This window comes from Bombina bombina, chromosome 5 (genome assembly GCF_027579735.1).
Source record: "Bombina bombina isolate aBomBom1 chromosome 5, aBomBom1.pri, whole genome shotgun sequence".
In the NCBI taxonomy this organism is placed as follows: Eukaryota; Metazoa; Chordata; class Amphibia; order Anura; family Bombinatoridae; genus Bombina; species Bombina bombina.
In genome coordinates this window covers 803,508,915-803,527,964 of record NC_069503.1, presented here as the reverse complement: position 1 = coordinate 803,527,964, position 19,050 = coordinate 803,508,915, and the positions used below count along the sequence as shown (strand labels likewise).

Genomic DNA, 19,050 nt, shown 5'->3' with positions numbered 1-19,050 from the left:
ACCGTTACATTTTAAGGATATTGAAAAGATATATTACACTACACATTGATTTCTCCTCTGTGTTAAGACTTCTTCTTCAAGTTGTACTTTCAGCTTAGTGTATCCAAGTATGGTTAGTTATTGATTAATATTAATTTCTCTCCTATGGAATGGTGAGTCCACAACTTCATTCCAATTACTAGTGGGATATTCACCTCCTGGGCAGCAGAAGGAGGAAAAGAGCACCCCAGCAGAGCTGTTTTGTGTCACTCCCCTTACCCATAACCCTAGTCATTCTTTCCCTCTATGATCGGGAGGACGGTGAAGATGTTTGCCTGAGAAGATTTAATCCTTTAATGGGTACTTTTCCCTGCAAGCAAGGATTGGGGTCAAGCTGTGTCCATGTCACTCTTTAGTAAAAATAATGGTGGCTTTTAGCTTTATTTCTAACACCATTGCTACACCTTCGTTGAAAACCAGAGTTGGTTACTCTGTTTGTTTGTTTGTTTGTTTGTTTTCTTTGTCTACAGGTCCCTGATAAAGAGTAGAGTGTCTGTCACACCTTAATAGCTGTCTTTCTGCCCGGCAGCTGGATCCTCTAGGTACTGAAGGCCAGCACTCTAAGGGGTTAAATCCTCTATTGGATCTTATTGGGACATATCTTATCCTTTTTTATTGAGGGTACATAAAATAGGCAGCTTGCAGGCACTTATGTATGTGTTAAGAAAGAGACTTGGGGGTTAATAAATTTCCCTTATTTTGAGAGATAAGATCTCTCATGAGACTGACTGAAAGGTTCATAAAGTGGGTTTATATTTTCCCTTTTTATTGTAATTATGGGATAGTACTAAGAAATAGATCTTTTTACTTTTTGCATTTTTATTCGAGGCCGTTGGATAGGCTTTTTTTTTTTTTTTTCATCTGTGGCACAGTTTTCTTTTTTGCTAGCAGCTTACGTGACTCTCTGCTCTTTCAAGCGTATATGCAGAGCGGATCTTTGTCAGTCAGTGAGTCTATTCTGTTTTTGCCAATCGGATTGTCTTGGAAGAGGGTAGGATCTCTGATTCCTGCTGGAGAGTCCCTTCTATTACTAGCGGCAGCTTTTGGTCCGTTTATGGTAGTACACCTCAGTTAGAATGAGGTATAGACGTGTGCTAAACATCTATAGAATTATTTTTTATGCTTAAAATTTTTCCTGTGCTTTTAGCGTTTTCTCGCTCTGAAGGATTCCTCTATATTTTCTTAAAGTGACATACCGGGTGCATTCTGTTGATATTAAATTGTTATCTTGGAAGGTTTTCTTCTTGCTATTTCTTCTGCTCGTAGAGTTTCCCAGCTTTCAGCTCTGCAGTGTGATTCCCCTTTACCTTATTTTTTTTATGCGGATAAGGCAGTCCTTCATACTAAGCTGGGTTTTCTTCCGAAGGTTGTGTTGGATCGCAATATTAATCAGGAAATTGTTGTTCCTTCTTTTTGTCCCAATCCTTCCCAGAAGGAACGTCTTTTGCATAACCTAGATGTTGTGTGTGCTCTAAAATGTTACCTTCAAGCAACTAAAGATTTTTGCCAATCTTCTGCCTTGTTCCTTGTTTTCTCTGGTAAGCGTTAAGGTCTGAAGGCCACTTCTACTACTCTTTCTCTCTGGTTGAGAAGTGTTATTGAGTTAGCTTATGAGACAGCTGGGCAACAGCCTCCTGAGAGAATTACGTCTCATTCCACTGAGGCTGTCTCCTCTTCCTGGGCATTTAAAAATGAAGCCTCTGTGGAACAAGTTTGCAAGGCGGCCACATGGTCCTCTTTGCATACCTTTTTAAAATTCTACAAATTTGATACTTTTGCTGAGGCTTCTTTTGGGAGAAAAGTTCTTCAAGCGGTGGTGCCTTCTGTTTAGGTCTGCCTGTCTTGTTCTCCCTCCCTGTTTATTCTGTGCCCTCTAGCTTGGGTATTGGTTCCCACTAGTAATTGGAATGAAGTCGTGGACATTCCATGCCATTAGAAAGAAAAGAAAATTTATGCTTACCTGATAAATTTATTTCCAGGCATGGAGAGTCCACGACCCTGACCATTTTTTTAAATATTAAGACAGCAGTTTTTTTGTATTAACCTCAGGCACCTCCTTCGGCTGAATGACTGGGGTTATGGGTAAGGCATTTACACTTAACAGCTTTGCTAGGGTGCTCTTTGCCTTCTCTTGGTGGTCAGGAGTTGAATATCCCACTAGTAATTGGAATGACGTTGTTGACTCTCCATGTCCGCAAAGAAATACATTTATCAGGTAAGCATACATTTCTTTTACAAGATATGACAAGTCCACGGATTTCATCCTTATGGGATTACGCCTGCTGGTCAGCAGGAGGAGGCAAAGAGCACCACAGCAGGGCTGTGTATATATAGCTCCTCCCTTCCCTCCCACCCCAGTCATTCTCTTTGCCTGTGTTAGTGATAGGAAGAGGTAAAGTGAGGTGTTAGTTTAGATTCTTCAATCAAGAGTTTATTATTTTTAAATGGTACCGGTGTGTACTATTTTACTCAAGGGTAAAGCAAGGGGAGCTGTACAGCTTCAAATATGCTTGTTTCTGTGACTCCCAGACTGTGTGCTGCCCTGCTGAATATGGTCTTAGCAAATTTTATCTAAGACCCAGTTTTGTTCCCACAGATTCCTGGAGGAGAAGGACCTCTAGCAGTGTGGGACAAGTCATGCTGTTAATCAGCATGGAGGTATGTGCAGTCTATTACTTTCTGTGACACCTAGTACCTCAGAAAAGACTGTCATTTTCCTCTGTAAACTGAATATATTCACCTATGTCTGTGTGCTTTACAACACGGTTCTAGAGGGCTGCCTTAATTATTGGGCCTGTTTATGGGGCTGCATGAGGTACATTGGGGTGTTTTTTTTAACAAGTTAACCCCTTCAGGATTGGGCTGACGCTGGGGATTTTTACTAGTGTATTCCGGTTTACTCCGAGCTTCGGAGTTGTTTGTCAGACCGGGAGTTATTGGGGGACTGGCTCCTATTAGATATGTGTTGTGGATCACATTTATTAGATATGTGTTGGGGATCACATTTGTCCCAGCGACTCCATTTTTTTTACAATATTATACAGAGCCGCCCGGGAGTTTCATGTGTTATGCCCACGATGGCGGGGCACTCGTTAGCGCGCTGAGAGAAGTCACGCAGTGCTTTTCTGGGAGTCGGAGGAGTAATTGACTCCGGTGTCTGTCTGGACCGCGTGGGTAGATCAGGCGGTGTAGACACTCTGCTGTTAGGAGGCTCGTTTGTTGGGTCATAGTGAGCAGGTAGGCGCTGTGGCGAGGTGCTATTATTTTTAAAAGTGTAAATTACTGCCCCAAATTAGTTGACTGCTTCTGGGATACGTTATAAAACTTTGTTTTTTGTCTCCAAAGCCACAAATATTAAAATCTTATAACACAGTGTCCTAGACAAAACATTTTTATGTTTTTATTTTACAATGATTTTCTATATGAAAAGTGTATTATATAATTAAATAACGTTTTGCTTTCACAATGGATGATCTTAATGCCAGTACTTGTTCCATGTGTTTAAATGCCAATGTGGAACCCCCGCTTACTTTTTGCCCATCATGCACTGAGGGCATTACAATGTAGAGAGCAGATTTTCTTTAATAAAGATATAGCTCAGGATGTTTCTCAGACTGATGAGACTCAGGGTATGCCAACTCTTTCTCCCCAAGCGCCACAGCCCTTAACGCCCACTCAAGCGACGCCATGTTATTCAACTGCATCCACTTCATTTACTCTGCAGGATATGGCTGCAGTTATGTCATCCACTCTTACAGAAGTTTTATCCAAGTTGCCAGTGTTACAAACGCGGCAGGACAGAAGCCCCTTTGGTTCTTGCGACTTCTGATGCTTTGATGACTATCTCCGATGTGCCCTCCCAGGGTTCTGATTTGGGGAGTAGGGAGCTTCTGTCTGAGGGGGAACTTTCTGACTCAGGGAGTGTTACCTCAGACAGACTCGGACGTCATGTCCTTCAGATTTAAGCTTGAACACCTCCGTCTTCGGGAGGTTTTAGCGACTCTGGACGACTGTGGTACCGACAGAGAAATTGTGTAAGATGGGCAAGTACTTAGAGGTTCCTTCTTATTCTGATGTTTTTCCGGTTCCTAAGAGAATTTCGGAAATTATTACGCGGGAATGGGAAAGACCGGGTATCTCATTCTCACCTTCTCCTAATTTTAAGAAAATGTACCCTATAGCTGACTCTGTTCGGGATTCTTGGCAAACGATCCCTAAGGTGGAGGGTGCTATCTCTACCCTGACTAAGCGTACGACTATCCCTATTGAGGACAGTTGTGCTTTCAAAGACCCTATGGATAAGAAGTTGGAGGGTCTTCTAAAAAAGCTGTTTGTTCATCAAGGTTTTCTATTACAACTGCGGCTGCCTTTTGGTTTGACGCCTTAGAAGAGTCTCTTAAGACTGAGACTTCTTTAGAGGAAATATTGGATAGAATTAAGGCCCTTAAGCTGGCTAATTCTTTTGTTATGGATGCCGCCTTTCAGATCGCAAAATTGGCGGCTAAGAATGCAGGATTTGCCATTTTAGCGCGCAGAGCCTTATGGTTAAAATCTTGGTCGGCGGATGTGTCCTCTAAATCCAAGCTTTTGGCTATTCCTTTCAAAGGAAAGACCCAGTTCGGGCCTGATTTGAAAGAAATCATTTCTGACATTACAGGAGGTAACGGTCACCTCCTACCTCAGGATAAAACATCTAAACAAAGGGGTAAACAGAGTAATTTTCGTTCCTTTCGAAATTTCAAGGGAGTCCCCTCTTCTTCTTCCGCTAAACTGGCAGACTTTATCTCTTTGTCCAGGCTTGGATAAGAGATGTTCAGGATCCCTGGACACTGGAAATCGTGTCCCAAGGGTATCAACTGGAGTTCAGAAATTCCCTCCCAAGGGGGAGGTTTCTTCTTTCACGATTGTCTGTAGACCAGATAAAAAGAGAGGCGTTCTTACGTTGTGTAAAAGACCTCTCCACTATGGGAGTAATTAGTCCCGTTCCAATACAGGAACAGGGTCAGGGGTTTTACTCAAATCTTTTCGTGGTTCCCAAAAAAGAGGGAACGTTCTGACCCATTTTAGATCTCAAGAGTCTAAACAAGTTTCTCAGAGTTCCATCCTTCAAGATGGAGACTATTCGGGCAATTCTTCCATTGATCCAGGAGGGTCAATATATGACTTCCGTGGACTTAAAGGATGCATATCTTGATATTCCTATCCACAAAGATCATCACCAGTTTCTAAGTTCTGCCTTCCTGGACAAACATTTTCAGTTTGTGGCTCTTCCTTTCGGGCTGGCCACAGCACCCAGGATCTTCATGAAGGTTCTAGGGTCTCTACTGGCAGTTCTCAGACCGCGGGGCATTGCAGTGGCGCCTTATCTGGACGATATTCTGATCCAGGCGTCTTATCAACTGACAAAATCTCATACAGACATGGTTCTGTCCTTTCTGAGGACTCATCGGTTGAAGGTGAATCTAGAAAAGAGTTCACTAATTCCACAGACAAGGGTTTCTTTCCTGGGAACTCTTAGTAGATTCTATATCCATGAAAATTTTCTTGACAGAAGTCAGAAAGTTAAAGATTCTGAATACATGCCAAGCCCTTCAGTCCAGTCCTCGGCCATCAGTGGCTCAGTGCATGGAGGTAATTGGATTGATGGTGGTGGCAATGGACATCATTCCGTTTGCTCGTTTTCATCTCAGACCACTACAACTGAGCATGCTCAGGCAGTGGAATGGAGATTATGTAAATTTGTCTCCTCAGATAGATCTGGATCAGGAGACAAGTGACTCTCTTCTTTGGTGGTTGTCGCCGGATCATCTGTCCCAAGGGACGTGCTTCCGCAAATGGGTGATAGTGACAATGGACTACAGTCTACTAGGTTGGGGTGCAGTCTGGAATTCCCTGGAGGCTCAGGGTGTGTGGACTCGGTCGGAGTCTCTACTTCCAATCAATATTCTGGAATTGAGAGCAATATTCAATGCACTTCAGGCTTGGCCTCAGTTGGCTTCGGCCAGATTCATCCGTTTTCAGTCGGACAACATCACTACTGTGGCTTACATCAATCATCAGGGAGGAACAAGGAGTTCCTTAGCGATGACAGAAGTATCCAAGATAATTCGGTGGGCGGAGGCTCACTCTTGTTATCTGTCAGCAATCTACATCCCATGAGTGAACAACTGGGAAGCGGATTTTTTGAGCAGACAGACGTTTCATACGGGGGAATGGGAACTTCATCTGGAGGTCTTTGCCACTCTGATTCTCAGATGGGGCAGACCGGAGCTGGATCTTATGGCATCTCGTCAGAATGCCAAGCTCCCGAGATACGGATCCAGGTCCAGGGATCCTCAGGCCGAACTGATAGATGCCTTGGTTGTTCAACCTAGCTTATGTGTTTCCACCGTTTGCTCTCCTTCCCTGGGTGATTGCTCGTATCAAACAGGAGAGGGCTTTGGTGATTCTCATCGCTCCTGCGTGGCCTCGCAGGACTTGGTATGCCAATCTGGTGGACATGTCCTCTCTGCCACCGTGGAAGCTTCCATTGAGGCAGGACCTTCTCATTCAGGGACCCTTCCATCATCCAAATCTAGTTTTTCTGCAGTTGACTGATTGGAGATTGAACGCTTGATTTTATCTAAGCGAGGGTTCTCTGATTCGGTCATTGATACCTTGATTCAGGCACGTAAGCCTGTTACCAGAAAGATTTACCATAAGATATGGCGTAAATATCTTTATTGGTGTGAATCCAAGGGCTACTCATGGAGTAGGGTTAGGATTCCCAGGATTTTATCTTTTCTCCAAGAAGGATTGGAGAAAGGGTTGTCGGCAAGTTCCTTAAAGGGACAGATTTCTGCTTTGTCTATTTTGCTACACAAGCGTCTGGCAGATGTTCCAGACGTTTAATCTTTTTGTCAGGCTCTGACTAGAATCAAGCCTGTGTTTAGACCAATTGCTCCACTTTGGGTTTGAATTTAGTTCTTAATGTTCTTTAAGGGGTTCCGTTTGGACCCATGCATTCCATAGATATTAAGTTGTTATCTTGGAAAGTTTTATTTTTGGTTGCTATTTCTTCTCCTCGCAGAGTTTCTGAGCTTTCAGCTTTACAATGTGATTCTCCTTATCTTATTTTCCATTCTGATAAGGTGGTGTTACGTACCAAACCTGGTTTCTTTCCTAAGGTTGTTTCTAATAAGAATATTAATCAGGAAATTGTTGTTCCTTCCTTGTGTCCTAATCCTCCTCCTAAGAAGGAGTGTCTGTTACATAACTTGGACGTGGTCCATGCCCTGAAGTTTTACTTGCAAGAATTTGTCAATCATCTTCATTATTTGTTGTTTTTTCTGGAAAACGTAGGGGCCAGAAAGCTACGGCTACCTCTCTTTCTTTTTGGCTGGAGAGTATCATCCGTTTTGCATATGAGACTGCTGGACAGCATCCTCCTGAAAGAAAGGGCTGTGGCTTTCTCATGGGCATTTAAAAATTTTGCTTCTGTTGAACAGATTTGCAAGGCTGCAACTTGGTCGTCTCTTCACACTTTGTCTAAATTTTACAAATTTGTTACTTTTGCCTTGTCCGAGGTTGTTTTTGGGAGAAAGGTTCTTCAAGCAGTGGTGCCTTCCGTTTAGGTTCCTGTCTTGTCCCTCCCTTTCATCTGTGTCCTATAGCTTTGGTATTGTATCCCATAAGTAAGGATGCAATCCGTGGACTCGTCATATCTTGTAAAAGAAAAGGAAATTTATGCTTACCTGATAAATTTATTTATTTTACGATATGACGAGTCCATGGCCCAACCCTGTCATTTCTAAGACAGGTATTTATTTTTTGTTAAACTTCAGTCACCTCTGCACCTTTGGCTCTTCCTTTCTCTTCCTAACTTCGGTTGAATGACTGGAGTGGGAGGGAAGGGAGGAGCTATATATACAGCTCTGCTGTTGTGCTCTTTGCCTCCTCCTGCTGACCAGGAGGCGTAATCCCATAAGTAAGGATGAAATCCGTGGACTCGTCATATCGTTAAAGAAATACATTTATCAGGTAAGCATAAATTTCCTTTTTTTGTTTTTGAGGCTTCTCTTATACTAAGAGGGATACCCAGGCTTTACACTGACTGGGACTTTTTTGCTAGTGCTTGGGTGTCTGTCTTGGCAAACAGCACTCACAGGTGTGCGGCGCAGTCTGCATTATTCTCCTGTATCTAGGAGTAAGACCTGCAAATGTTCCTGATACTATAAAATGAAACCACAAAAACACTAATCATGTGTAATGTTAAGATTTTAACACTTAGAATCACTTCTGCAATGTTGAAGGGATATTATAGTGCAAAATGACATTCTGTAATTTTAGCACTAGTGATCCCGCAATGCTCACCACCTGTATCTGCTTGGGACTATCATTCCTCTGTGGCTCCTGAATGGTACTTAAAGGGACAGTCTACTCCAGAATTGTTATTGTTTAAATAGATGGACAATCCCTTTATTACCCATTCCACAGTTTTGCATAACCAATAATTAATATACATTTTACCTCTGATTACCTTGTATCTAAGCATCTGCAGACTGCCCAATTATTTAAGTTCTTTTGACAGAGTTGCATTTTAGCCATTCAGTGCTGACTTAGTAATTCCACGGGAGTGAGCACAATTTTATTTATATGACACACATGAACTAGCGCTATCTAGCTATGAAAAACTGTCAAAATGTACTGTGATAAGAGGTGGCCTTCAAGTATTAGAAAAAAAGAAATTAGCTTGAGCCTACCTAGATTTAACTTTCAACAAAGAATACAAAGAGAACAAATAAATTTCATGATAAAAGTAAATTAGAAAGTCACATCCCCTATCTGAATCTGGAAAGTATCATTTTGACCAGACTGTCCCTTTTAAACTGCATGTTTAACCACAAAGGCGTTAAACACATTGCAAAAAATTAAATAGTGTAACAATTTAGAGCATGTAATTTTAGCACTATCTCCATTTAAAGCCACTAAACTTTTAACGTTTTGAAGAGACACTGACAAAATTCTCATTTGCTGAATCTTCAAATTTTATTGCTACTCCATAGATGCACAATTTGCAAATAAACATAAACACATGCGTGTACTAATTTTTTTTTTTTTTTTTTTTGTGCGTCTCTTTTCGGATATACATAATAAAAAATGTCTGATTTCTGTGGAAAATAGTTTAGTTTTAAAGAGAGAGCCTTGATATATCCCAGGTGCCAGCAAGCCACATCTAAAATGTTGTACCTGGCTTTTATTCCTTTAAATTATTCTGCATATATTTATATATAAAATCAACTGGCTTCTATATTTGTAGTTCATCAATATGCTGGAGGGCCCTAAGATTAATGTAAATCTGCCAATCCTTGTTATGCAGCAATAACACCCATTTTGTTTTTAAATACGTTTTGTCTTGTAATGCGTCTGTAATGTCTGAGTGCATTAAACAAATATTTAATATGCGAGTGATAAAGTAAATATGTAGTAATATGACCAAGCTTTGATAATTTTAGAAATGTGCTCAAAGGACAAGCTTAGTTTAAAAGTAGAACAGTCACATTATACTAGTCAATAGCAAGCACAAAACTGCTTTACATCACGCAAAGCCAAATTATTTTGTAACTCAAGATGTAAATTTAATTCATAAAGCAGAATAAAATGTAATGACATAACATTTTAAGTGAAAGTCAGTCTAGCGTTTGTGAAATGCTAAGATTGATAATTGAAACAAATAAAGGGGACTTTCATTCATGAAGAATAAAATAGTTAATGCAGAAAGCTCCTTTATTTGTTTCAAGCTTTTTCCGTTCTGAGCTGCTAAGGCAACCCACGGCAGAACTCTGTTTTTCTTGAGAGGTGACGGTTTCACCTCTTTAGCCTATAGCCGCGTGGGAAATCCGGCGTGTCGCTGGATTTCTCGCATGCTATTTACTAAGAGGTGAAAACGTAACATATTTTGTATACCTCCAGCAGCTTCACTTATATATATTGTCAGTAATAGCGCCTTCCAGTATTGTCCTTGTATCCAAAAAGACACTACTCATCAACTTTTTTTTACAATATATATATATATTTATTTATTTTTTCTCCAACATAGGTGTGTCCGGTCCACGGCGTCATCCTTACTTGTGGGATATTCTCCTCCCCAACAGGAAATGGCAAAGAGCCCAGCAAAGCTGGTCACATGATCCCTCCTAGGCTCCGCCTACCCCAGTCATTCTCTTTGCCGTTGTACAGGCAACATCTCCACGGAGATGGCTTAGAGTTTTTTAGTGTTTAACTGTAGTTTTTCATTATTCAATCAAGAGTTTGTTATTTTCAAATAGTGCTGGTACGTACTATTTACTCAGAAACAGAAAAGAGATGAAGAATTCTGTTTGTATGAGGAAAATGATTTTAGCAACCGTAACTAAAATCCATGGCTGTTCCACACAGGACTGTTGAGAGCATTAACTTCAGTTGGGGGAACAGTTTGCAGTCCTTGCTGCTTGAGGTATGACACATTCTAACAAGACGATGTAATGCTGGAAGCTGTCATTTTCCCTATGGGATCCGGTAAGCCATGTTTATTACGATTGTAAATAAGGGCTTCACAAGGGCTTATTTAGACTGTAGACATTTTTTGGGCTAAATCGATTGATATTAACACTTATTTAGCCTTGAGGAATCATTTATTCTGGGTATTTTGATATAATAATATCGGCAGGCACTGTTTTAGACACCTTATTCTTTAGGGGCTTTCCCAAAGCATAGGCAGAGTCTCATTTTCGCGCCGGTGTTGCGCACTTATTTTTGAGAGGCATGGCATGCAGTCGCATGTGAGAGGAGCTCTGATACTTATAAAAGACTTCTGAAGGCATCATTTGGTATCGTATTCCCCTTGGGTTTGGTTGGGTCTCAGCAAAGCAGATACCAGGGACTGTAAAGGGGTTAAAGCTTAAAACGGCTCCGGTTCCGTTATTTTGAGGGTTAAAGCTTCCAAATTTGGTGTGCAATATTTTCAAGGCTTTAAGACACTGTGGTGAAAGTTTGGTGAATTTTGAACAATTCCTTCATGTTTTTTCGCAATTGCAGTAATAAAGTGTGTTCAGTTTAAAATTTAAAGTGACAGTAACGGTTTTATTTCAAAACGTTTTTTGTACTTTCTTATCAAGTTTATGCCTGTTTAACATGTCTGAACTACCAGATAGACTGTGTTCTGAATGTGGGGAAGCCAGAATTCCTATTCATTTAAATAAATGTGATTTATGTGATAATGACAATGATGCCCAAGATGATTCCTCAAGTGAGGGGAGTAAGCATGGTACTGCATCATTCCCTCCTTCGTCTACACGAGTCTTGCCCACTCAGGAGGCCCCTAGTACATCTAGCGCGCCAATACTCCTTACTATGCAACAATTAACGGCTGTAATGGATAATTCTGTCAAAAACATTTTAGCCAAAATGAACCCTTGTCAGCGTAAGCGTGGATGCTCTGTTTTAGTTACTGAAGAGCATGACGACGCTGATATTAATATCTCTGAAGGGCCCCTAACCCAATCTGAGGGGGCCAGGGAGGTTTTGTCTGAGGGAGAAATTACTGATTTAGGGAATATTTCTCAGCAGGCTGAATCTGATGTGATTACTTTTAAATTTAAATTGGAACATCTCCGCATTTTGCTTAAGGAGGTATTATCCACTCTGGATGATTGTGAAAATTTGGTCATCCCAGAGAAACTATGTAAAATGGACAAGTTCCTAGAGGTGCCGGGGCTCCCAGAAGCTTTTCCTATACCCAAGCGGGTGGCGGACATTGTTAATAAAGAATGGGAAAGGCCCGGTATTCCTTTCGTCCCTCCCCCCATATTTAAAAAATTGTTTCCTATGGTCGACCCCAGAAAGGACTTATGGCAGTCAGTCCCCAAGGTCGAGGGAGCGGTTTCTACTTTAAACAAACGCACCACTATTCCCATAGAGGATAGTTGTGCTTTCAAAGATCCTATGGATAAAAAATTAGAAGGTTTGCTTAAAAAGATGTTTGTTCAGCAGGGTTACCTTCTACAACCCATTTCATGCATTGTCCCTGTCACTACAGCCGCATATTTCTGGTTTGATGAACTGATTAAGGTGCTCGATAGTGACTCGCCTCCTTATGAGGAGATTATGGACAGAGTCAATGCTCTCAAATTGGCTAATTCTTTCACTCTAGACGCCTCTTTGCAATTGGCTAAGTTAGCGGCTAAGAACTCTGGGTTTGCTATTGTGGCGCGCAGAGCGCTTTGGTTGAAATCTTGGTCGGCTGATGCGTCTTCCAAGAACAAGCTACTAAACATTCCTTTCAAGGGGAAAACGCTGTTTGGTCCTGACTTGAAAGAGATTATCTCTGATATCACTGGGGGTAAGGGCCATGCCCTTCCTCAGGATCGGCCTTTCAAGGCAAAAAATAGACCTAATTTTCGTCCCTTTCGTAAAAACGGACCAGCCCAAGGTGCTACGTCCTCTAAGCAAGAAGGTAATACTTCTCAGGCCAAGCCAGCTTGGAGACCAATGCAAGGCTGGAACAAGGGAAAGCAGGCAAAGAAACCTGCCACTGCTACCAAGACAGCATGAAATATCGGCCCCCGATCCGGGACCGGATCTGGTGGGGGGCAGACTCTCTCTCTTCGCTCAGGCTTGGGCAAGAGATGTTCTGGATCCTTGGGCGCTAGAAATAGTCTCCCAGGGTTATCTTCTGGAATTCAAGGGACTTCCCCCAAGGGGAAGGTTCCACAGGTCTCAGTTGTCTTCAGACCACATAAAAAGACAGGCGTTCTTACTTTGCGTAGAAGACCTGTTAAAAATGGGAGTGATTCATCCTGTTCCATTGAGAGAACAAGGGATGGGGTTCTACTCCAATCTGTTCATAGTTCCCAAAAAAGAGGGAACATTCAGACCAATCCTAGATCTCAAGATCTTAAACAAATTTCTCAAGGTCCCATCTTTCAAGATGGAAACCATTCGAACTATCCTTCCTTCCATCCAGGAAGGTCAATTCATGACCACGGTGGATTTAAAGGATGCGTATCTACATATTCCTATCCACAAGGAACATCATCGGTTCCTAAGGTTTGCATTCCTGGACAAACATTACCAGTTCGTGGCGCTTCCTTTCGGATTAGCCACTGCTCCAAGGATTTTCACAAAGGTACTAGGGTCCCTTCTAGCTGTGCTAAGACCAAGGGGCATTGCTGTAGTACCTTACCTGGACGACATTCTGATTCAAGCGTCGTCCCTCCCTCGAGCAAAGGCTCACACGGACATCGTCCTGGCCTTTCTCAGATCGCACGGCTGGAAAGTGAACGTGGAAAAGAGTTCTCTATCCCCGTCAACAAGGGTTCCCTTCTTGGGAACAATTATAGACTCCTCAGAAATGAGGATTTTTCTAACAGAGGCCAGAAAGACAAAGCTCCTGGACTCTTGTCGAATACTTCATTCCGTTCCCCTTCCTTCCGTAGCTCAGTGCATGGAAGTGATCGGGTTGATGGTAGCGGCAATGGACATAGTTCCTTTTGCGCGCATTCATCTAAGACCGTTACAACTGTGCATGCTCAGTCAGTGGAATGGGGACTATACAGACTTGTCTCCAAAGATACAAGTAAATCAGAGGACCAGAGACTCACTCCGTTGGTGGCTGTCCCTGGACAACCTGTCACGAGGGATGACATTCCACAGACCAGAGTGGGTCATTGTCACGACCGACGCCAGTCTGATGGGCTGGGGCGCGGTCTGGGGATCCCTGAAAGCTCAGGGTCTTTGGTCTCGGGAAGAATCTCTTCTACCGATAAATATTCTGGAACTGAGAGCGATATTCAATGCTCTCAAGGCTTGGCCTCAGCTAGCGAGGACCAAGTTCATACGGTTTCAATCAGACAACATGACGACTGTTGCGTACATCAACCATCAGGGGGGAACAAGGAGTTCCCTAGCGATGGAAGAAGTGACCAAGATCATTCTATGGGCGGAGTCTCACTCCTGCCACCTGTCTGCTATCCACATCCCGGGAGTGGAAAATTGGGAAGCGGATTTTCTGAGTCGTCAGACATTGCATCCGGGGGAGTGGGAACTCCATCCGGAAATCTTTGCCCAAGTCACTCAACTTTGGGGCATTCCAGACATGGATCTGATGGCCTCTCGTCAGAACTTCAAAGTTCCTTGCTACGGGTCCAGATCCAGGGATCCCAAGGCGGCTCTAGTGGATGCACTAGTAGCACCTTGGACCTTCAAACTAGCTTATGTGTTCCCGCCGTTTCCTCTCATCCCCAGGCTGGTAGCCAGGATCAATCAGGAGAGGGCGTCGGTGATCTTGATAGCTCCTGCGTGGCCACGCAGGACTTGGTATGCAGATCTGGTGAATATGTCATCGGCTCCACCTTGGAAGCTACCTTTGAGACGAGACCTTCTTGTTCAGGGTCCGTTCGAACATCCGAATCTGGTTTCACTCCAGCTGACTGCTTGGAGATTGAACGCTTGACTTTATCGAAGCGAGGTTTCTCAGATTCTGTTATCGATACTCTTGTTCAGGCCAGAAAGCCTGTAACTAGAAAGATTTACCACAAAATTTGGAAAAAATATATCTGTTGGTGTGAATCTAAAGGATTCCCTTGGGACAAGGTTAAGATTCCTAGGATTCTATCCTTCCTTCAAGAAGGATTGGAAAAAGGATTATCGGCAAGTTCCCTGAAGGGACAGATTTCTGCCTTGTCGGTGTTACTTCACAAAAAACTGGCAGCTGTGCCAGATGTTCAAGCCTTTGTTCAGGCTCTGGTTAGAATCAAGCCTGTTTACAAACCTTTGACTCCTCCTTGGAGTCTCAATTTAGTTCTTTCAGTTCTTCAGGGGGTTCCGTTTGAACCCTTACATTCCGTTAATATTAAGTTATTATCTTGGAAAGTTTTGTTTTTAGTTGCAATTTCTTCTGCTAGAAGAGTTTCAGAATTATCTGCTCTGCAGTGTTCTCCTCCTTATCTGGTGTTCCATGCAGATAAGGTGGTTTTACGTACTAAACCTGGTTTTCTTCCAAAAGTTGTTTCTAACAAAAACATTAACCAGGAGATTATCGTACCTTCTCTGTGTCCGAAACCAGTTTCAAAGAAGGAACGCTTGTTGCACAATTTGGATGTTGTTCGCGCTCTAAAATTCTATTTAGATGCTACAAAGGATTTTAGACAAACATCTTCCCTGTTTGTTGTTTATTCAGGTAAAAGGAGAGGTCAAAAAGCAACTTCTACCTCTCTCTCTTTTTGGATTAAAAGCATCATCAGATTGGCTTACGAGACTGCCGGACGGCAGCCTCCCGAAAGAATCACGGCTCATTCCACTAGGGCTGTGGCTTCCACATGGGCCTTCAAGAACGAGGCTTCTGTTGATCAGATATGTAGGGCAGCGACTTGGTCTTCACTGCACACTTTTACCAAATTTTACAAGTTTGATACTTTTGCTTCTTCTGAGGCTATTTTTGGGAGAAAGGTTTTGCAAGCCGTGGTGCCTTCCATTTAGGTGACCTGATTTGCTCCCTCCCTTCATCCGTGTCCTAAAGCTTTGGTATTGGTTCCCACAAGTAAGGATGACGCCGTGGACCGGACACACCTATGTTGGAGAAAACAGAATTTATGTTTACCTGATAAATTTCTTTCTCCAACGGTGTGTCCGGTCCACGGCCCGCCCTGGTTTTTTAATCAGGTCTGATAATTTATTTTCTTTAACTACAGTCACCACGGTACCATATGGTTTCTCCTATGCTATTATTCCTCCTTAACGTCGGTCGAATGACTGGGGTAGGCGGAGCCTAGGAGGGATCATGTGACCAGCTTTGCTGGGCTCTTTGCCATTTCCTGTTGGGGAGGAGAATATCCCACAAGTAAGGATGACGCCGTGGACCGGACACACCGTTGGAGAAAGAAATTTATCAGGTAAACATAAATTCTGTTTTACATATATTTATGTGTGATAAACATAGCTTAACTACTTTGTAACATGATTATATATTTTCTTTTGAGGCTTGGTTGTATACACATAGAAACAATGCACTGTTTTCTAACGTGTTCTTGGTTAAAACTATATGTATATGTTTTGCTTCTGACATTAACACAGGATGTTGGTGATGCATATTTTTTTCTTCCGTTTGTTATATCCCTAACAGAAAGCACAGCTGATACCAAGCTAACCGGAGTAACTTTGCTGTTATGCTGCTTGTTGCATGTACTCACAGGAATGGATGCCGAACTCTTATCCGCAAATGCTGTTTCCTGTTCTGTATATTTCAATTATTCTTGTTTTGAGGGGAAAACAAGAATTCTATTTACAAGCATTTCTGAGGTGCTCTCAACAGCCATAGATTACGTGTACTTTGCAAATGATGTGTAAACTTTATTGCATCACTTCCAAGCCTCTTGTGATCACATCTTGCTTATTTGTATAATAAACTTACCGGATTTGTATCTCAGAATCTCCACCTCCATCAAAAGAAATTTCAGATTTGGGGAGGGTTGCTTAGACTCTGAGAGGAAACACATTTTTTAAAAAACTTTACATTTGTATCTTAACAAATATGTGATCACATTAGACGATTATAAATGATGCACTAAAGATTGTGTAATGTTTGTGTCCCATCAAGTCTGTAGCATTGGTAAAGCTCTGTTCTGCTTGTGGTCTTCTGAACTGGTTCCCTTTTGTATATACTCATTTGTATTACAAATTGTTGAAATGTGTTTGGTATCTTGTTACGTAAAAATTGCAGATATGAAAAGAGCATGGAAAAGAAATTGTCTAACAGAACTCCTCGTTTAGTAAAATACCATAATTTATTGTTAATGGGTTGTTATAATTATATGATTTCTTACATGCTATTAGTTTTAAAGGGTTTTTGTAACTGTGTATTAACATAACATTTTGTACAAGTACACTCATTTTCTAGTGGAAGTATTATCACTTGTACATTTTAAGTTCCTTTCTTGGTTAAAACATGTTGGAGAAAAAAAAATGTCCCTGCCTTTTGGGCTAAATCATTTTATTCTTGAGAATATTTGTTTTTTTTCTAGTTAAACCCAAACAGGTATGAATAGTTGGCTTAAATTTCAGGAAGACCGTTTGAAACAACCAAATGAGATAGGTAAAAGTTTATTGGAAGGATTATGAATTGCTGTGGAATGTGAATAGAAGACTGTTCACAAGATAACATACATACCCCTGTTAAAAAGTAATAGACTTTCTTTCCAATTCTGTTTCATGTAAGGATGTAGGTACAGTTACTGATTATTTCTTTTTACTTTGCTAAGCTGTAATTTGATAAACGTCTAATTATACAACTTTTTTTAGTTAGGTAATTTGACGATATAACCTTTTAAATGCAAAGAAATATAACGTGGAATACTGAACTATGTATAAAAAGTACTTGAGTCATCAACGAATATTAACTGGCCAACCAACACCACAACTGCTTTATTGTCAGGGATATGTATTACTATCTATAAAGTAAATATGTAAACTATATTTACAAATTTGAAGTCTGGGTGTGCTGGGTATAAATATATTTTTACCTATAATTCTGACTGTACCCTGGATTCATTTAAAAATACTCAACATAGTAATTCAAAAGGTATTTTTCTTCAATGTAAACTTATAAAATTGGTTCAGTAACCCGACTAAGCTTAGTGAATGAGCTACATATGGTCTTGAAACTTTGGATTGGGACTTTTAATTACTTTTTTTTTCTGCTGCTACTTTTTTCCTCTGTGTTCTTAAACATTTCTGTTTTCTTTCTTTCGTTCTTTTATTTAATTTGTTTCTTGTTTTGCTGTTTTTCTTCCTCTCTCTGACTTTTTCAGGTGTTTATTCCCCCCGCTGGAAGCCCCAAAGCCTGGATCAAGATGGTCCAATTATGCCCAGTTTATTCCTCCACCTGCTCTGATAAAGCACCCCTATGATGCTGACCCTGTAAGCCCTTCATATCCTCACCCCCGCAGGCAGCAAAACCCTCCACCTCTTAACCCCTTACCTGAAAATCAAGGTGTATGAATAAGTGTGGTTTACTGCAAGCACTTACTGATATTTCATCCTTCATTTGGTATCCATCTTTCGTTTAAACATTGTTTATTATTATTGTTACTTTATTTACAAAACACACACACACATACACTCACACAAATGGTAAATCTTTCATTTGACATCTTATCTAGTTATTCTGTATTTTCCTGTAGTACAAAAATAAAAAAAGACTTCAAACCTCAAAGTGCCTATTTAATACTCCATTAAGCTGCAGCAAAACTTTCAAAACTGTTCCCTTCCATTCCTGTAGTATATTCAAGCAAAATGTAAACTGAAAAAATTTTGAAATATCAAATAAAGTATTATTTAAATGTATAATGAATTTTGTATGAACAGTAAAAATAAATTGTCTACAAAATTTAAGGCCTGTTTTTTGTTGTATTTTATTAAATTAACTTCAGAAACTGTTCAAATCTACCTCATATTATTTTGGCCTGTACATGTTGGCGTAGTTGTTGTTGGCTATATTGTATTATGTTGATTTAGATAAAAAAAAATACACTATTATTGTCTTTGTGTATATGTTTTTCCATCTGCCCTTATGAGTCCAACCCAGTAAATAAGTATTTGAGAATTCTATGCTCCAAGAAGCTCACCAAGATAACTGAATCATCCAATAAAGAGAGGAGAAATTAAGTTAAACCTGGGGGGCTCAAATCAGTGGATGTTGGCACTGTTAAACGTACAGCAATTGAGTTAACTCAAAATAAATATTTTTATTTAAAAGGAACATAGGATGGACAGTGAATACTGCAATTACAAGCCATTTCTTTTGTGCTTCTATACAATAACATGTCAGCCAAGTCTTAACATTTTTAAAAACAAATTAGCATTTTTCTTTTGGTTATTTTTTTTGCAATTAGTTTTTAAATTCCATTTGCCTTATTTGGAGCAGCCAATCTGTACTTTGGTCCACAGATAACAATGATAGCCACTGCCATTAGGTTGGTAAAGAAAATGCATTGTTTT

At 40.9% G+C, this 19,050-nt stretch overlaps 1 protein-coding gene across 2 annotated transcripts in view; it reads left to right on the top strand.

Annotated features, from left to right (window-relative positions):
• The window catches only part of SEH1L (SEH1 like nucleoporin), a 118,089-nt gene extending 99,645 nt beyond the window's left edge, over positions 1-18,444 (top strand). Inside the window, exon 9 of one of the 2 annotated variants that reach the window (XM_053714891.1) lies at positions 17,862-18,444. In XM_053714891.1, coding sequence (XP_053570866.1) covers positions 17,862-18,051 — 190 coding nt within the window. In that variant the 3' untranslated portion in view covers positions 18,052-18,444. Of the gene's footprint in view, positions 1-16,177 lie in introns of both variants that reach the window. The other variant, XM_053714892.1, reaches the window with a different exon arrangement.
• Positions 18,445-19,050: the final 606 nt, after the last annotated feature.